The sequence below is a fragment of the Pteropus alecto genome, unplaced genomic scaffold (assembly GCF_000325575.1).
Source record: "Pteropus alecto unplaced genomic scaffold, ASM32557v1 scaffold20, whole genome shotgun sequence".
Classification (NCBI taxonomy): domain Eukaryota; kingdom Metazoa; phylum Chordata; class Mammalia; order Chiroptera; family Pteropodidae; genus Pteropus; species Pteropus alecto.
In genome coordinates, this window is record NW_006436298.1 from 10,701,537 (window position 1) to 10,706,007 (window position 4,471).

The following is a 4,471-nucleotide window of genomic DNA, read 5'->3' on the forward strand; positions in this document are numbered from 1 at the left end:
TTGACAACCCGGGCTCCCAGGGCTTTGAAAAAGTCTCAAATCGTTTCTTTCTTGTCATTTCTTCAGGCCTCACTTCTGACCATACTTTAAAAGCACATTGGTCACTATTCTGGTAAATATGTTAAAATGATCAATAACATGATATTTTTGGAAAATCACCAAATTATCAAAGGTGTATGGAATGTTAAAGTTGCATGCCAAGATTTTTACTCAAACATACTATTTAAAATCCTGTGCGAACTCTTGATATAAATAATCTGTTATTGTTATAAAAACAAAGTTGCATTTTTTCAAATACCTTCACGCTCCTTTCAACTTATCAAAAGGAGAGAGATGGGCCTTAGAAAACAATCATTTTAAAACAATATTTCTTTTAAAATTGTTTTGCCATATCTAGTAGTTGTCCAATATCATCTTTTATTTTACATTAAAGAAAAAATTTTTGCTTTATTAAAAAAACATTTTCACTAGATGGCCTCAGTTTTTGTTTTAAATATTCTTTCAAGCACAGTCAGATGGCAAAATAAGCTGGCACATTGCCTGGTATTTATTTGAATCGCTCTCCAATGTCAAACCTTAAGAGAAAATAGCCCAGAATTCTGCAGATAAGTTTCTTTTCTGAGATTCTGAGAAGTGATCTGTGAATAGTACTGTTACCCAGTGACTGCAGACTGAAATTCGAAAGATTAATTTCAGCACTTGCAAAAAGTCAGGAGCATTTGCTTTTACAATTTCATCTTAGCATTAAGTTCTCCATAGGAACATTAGTCATGACAGAGCCTTGAAATCTCCACAGAGCCTTCAGAGAAAGGCTAACCAGCTAGAAACATGAACTTGGAACTACTCTCCTGCAGATCACCTATTTATGCTTTAATCTTCACTTTCTAGTATTAGCAGGTATTTACTTATTACAATCAGCAATATCTATACAAGTGTTGATGGCATCTACTTGTTTGTATTAAAACTCCCCGTTATCACTTACTGCTGTGAACCTCCCTGAAGCTCTCCTTTACTTCTCCTTCTACCTCTGTCTGTCACAGCCCTTTCATCGAGTATCAACACCTCCAAGTTGCCTTGCTCTAATCCATCCTATAACCCGCTGCAAGACTTACCTTCCCAAAGTCCCTTGCATCCATGCTCAAAACCTTTAAGAGCTGTCAAAAGCTCCTATGATAATGTCCAGTCCTCTTAGCCTGATGTTCAGTGTTCTCCATGATCCAATACCAGTTTTGATGCTTCTAACTCTCTCCCACCCTCATGCCCCACCCCGTTGTCCTTTGTCCTTGCCTGTCTTCCAGGAGTGAACTTTCTCCATCCAACTCTTAGCCATTTTTTGAGGTCCACTTTAAGGCACACTTTCAAATTCTGTCACCTTCCTTGACCATTCTAGTTTCCAGTGATTTCCCCCACCTGTAAACAAAACAAAACAAAACAAAACAAAACAAAAACAACTTATTTGGGTTGTCCATCACACACTCATACTGAAAATTGATATGTGCAAGCAGGGGTTAATCGTTAGCACTAATGACATGGGATCATAGAGATGGAATGAACTTTAGATATCACCCAACTTGATATCACCCAGCATTTCTTGAAACTCGGGAACTTCTCCTTGAGCACATCTCCCTCTGAGTGAACACCAACTGACAGGGTGCTGAGCCTCAAAATGTGGCCGTTTCACCTCTGACTAGCTTTTATAATTAGAGGCAACTGCTTTGTAAGGAAGTAAAACCACACCTATCCCATCCTAACCAGATGAGAATCTAAAGCCTTCGGGGGTGGGGAGGAAGGGGAGAAAAATCCTCTTACTCTCCATCTGAATGAGATTTCTGAGTCCCGCTGAAATCCCAAATGCCTATCTTCTAATGTAACTACTCTGAGCAAGGTCTGCAGATTTGCAGTGTCAGCATCACCCCCACAGCTTGTTAGAAATGTAAATTAATGGTCCCCAGATCTACTGAACTGGAAACTCTGAGGGTGGGGCCCAAGAATCTGAGTTTCAACCATTTCAAAAAGGAATACATCTCCCATATGAAATGGGGAACAGCTGGCACTCTCTGTATCTTTGCATACTTAAAATTGGGTAGTGTCACCATGCCACGTTTTCTTTAATAAAATCTCTTATAACTCTACCCCAATTATTTTATTTTGCCAGCCATCTGGTAACCCACACATTCCACATTTGACAAGTAGGTGAGGACACTGGTATAGAAGAGACCAACAACTCCCCAGATCTTATCACAAAGGGAAAAACAGCTCCAGGTGACCGCATGAAAACCCCCCTTTTAAAATGGCCACATGTGGCTTAATTTCCTTAAAAGCTTAGCCAGAAAAGGGCTTTTTGTGTTTGACCCCAGCAGGGCTGGGCGATAGTTTTGTACCGCGTCGGGTCGGGGGCGGGGGATGGCCAAAGTGAGCGAAAGATGACTCGCAGTTGTGTTTTGAATGGTTGCTTTGGTAGTGTTTATGTCACCCCTTCAGTAAACATGCATACACACGCACACTCTCAGTTTCTTGTCATGAAAGGGGAATCCTCTATTTTGTAGACAAGGAAGCACAGAAGCAACTTTCGAAGCGGGGGTAAAAAAAGAAGAAAAAAGATAAACTCTCAATCTTCCCAGAGGGAAAGGAACCGCGCCGTTTGTCCTTCTGTAACTGAGCAACACCCTGGGCGACTGGGGCAGTCTGTGTCTGCTGAGGTTTTTCTTGCTCTTGTCCGCGTAGGTTCACTTCCACCCTCTAAACGCTCCAGAAGTGAAACATCAGGCGGGGCGGCCGCAGCCCCAGCTGCAGGGGATCCTGGCCTCGCGACCTGCTCAGCTTCTTCCTTCCACCCCCGGGCCGGGCAGGGGCGGGTCCACACAGTCCGCGCGGTGCGCCCCGCTCGCGGTAGGGGTCGCTGTGCCACGGCGGGCTCTAAGCGCGGTGGATAACGGGGACTGGCTGGAGGAGAAAGGAAACCTGCGGAGGGAGGCGGCGGCGGCCGCCAGAAGGGAGCGAAGGCGGAGAGTTCACTTTGACTCGGGTGTCAGCGCGCGGCGGCTGCAGCGGGAGCTGGCGAGAGAGCATCGAGGGAGCCGGTCGCCCATCGCCGGGAGGCTAGGGGAGGGCAGCGAGAGGCCGGATACGAGCGCGCCAGCGGGGCGCGGAGCGGGCGAGCCTGGCCAGCGAGGGAAGTCGCGGGGGGCGCGCCCCGGGCGGGCCCCCGGAGCCGCGCAGGATGCCCCACGAGGAGCTGCCTTCCCTGCAGAGACCCCGCTATGGCTGTAAGTGCGCGGGCCGCCCGGGGCTCCCGCCGCTCTTGGGGAACCGCCTCCCCAAGGAACGCATTGGAGAAGGCGAGGGAGCGGGTGCGCGCCGCAGAGGGGACGGAAGGGCAGCGGCTGTGAGGCTGCAAAGTTGGGAGCTGGAGTTGCAAAGAGGAGTGAGCGGCGTCTTGCCGCTGTCTTTACAAATTCCTAATCCCCAGCTGGCAACCCCAACTTTCTATCCGGCAGACGTCACTGGGGCGCGCGGATCACGCTGGGTCTGTGCGCTGGGACAGACCAGGTTGGGGGTTTAGGGGTATCAGGTGAGGAGCCCGCGGAGCTCCAGGCCGCTGCTAGCTTGGGCCAGGGGGTGGCGTAAGGGTCCAGATTCTTCCAACTCTGAAAGAGAGGAAAGTTTGTTTGCTGTGGCTACAGGTGGGCGTCGCAAATTATTTGCCCGCGCACTCTGCTAGTGACAGAGTGGGTTTTCCTGGAAGGGCAGGCATCTCCTCTTGCCCCGTTCTCTCGGACTTCACTTGAGCCGAAAGAACCAGTTCGGCCCCCACAGATGTGAATCCTTTCCTGCTGCTGCCCAGAATGACACCTCCGACCCCAGCCTCTCTCCTCCCCGCTCCCCTCAGACCCTGCCAGGACTGTGCCGCGCACGCGGGAGGACTGCTGCGGGGAGAGGAGCCCACGTGACTGGAACGAGATGGTGTCGATTACCCAGCCCGCCGCTGTCCTCGGAAAGAGGTTGCTTTAAAGGCGGTTCGGGAGTGGACAGAGCCAGATTAGCACCAACCACGTGGCTTCATGTGCAGAGTTCAGAGTCTTTACTAAACATGTGCCAGGAAGTATTTCCTCTAAAACAAACAAAATGTTGGCTCTCTGGCTCTTTAGGGTTGGCCCTGTTAGTGAGCCATGGCCAAGGATCACAGGTTAACCTTTTGCCCAGGCTGGCCTTGGTGGCAAAGGTACCAGGTTTGGGTTAAGGTGGTGGTGATACCTGCTACGGGGTTGTTTTTCGTGGTCTGGCTGATTGGGAGGGCCACAGACTTGCCTAATAGAAAGGGGAGAGTAGTTCACTTGTGTAAGTTCACCGTCCCCTTCGTCCTCACCAGTCTTGGAATAAAGTGTCAGAGATGGGAAGTTAGATTTCCAGTGTGACCCTGTTTGTATCAGGTGGTGAGGAGGAGGCCTGAGGAGTCAGCTGCAGCCTCTAT

General features: G+C 49.2%; 1 protein-coding gene across 1 annotated transcript in view; it reads left to right on the forward strand.

The window, feature by feature from the left end:
* The first annotated feature begins 2,906 nt into the window (after positions 1–2,906).
* The window catches only part of IQGAP2 (IQ motif containing GTPase activating protein 2), a 250,314-nt gene continuing 248,749 nt past the window's right edge, over positions 2,907–4,471 (forward strand). The window contains 1 exon segment of the mRNA XM_006913156.2: positions 2,907–3,266. Coding sequence (XP_006913218.2) covers positions 3,221–3,266 — 46 coding nt within the window. The 5' untranslated portion in view covers positions 2,907–3,220.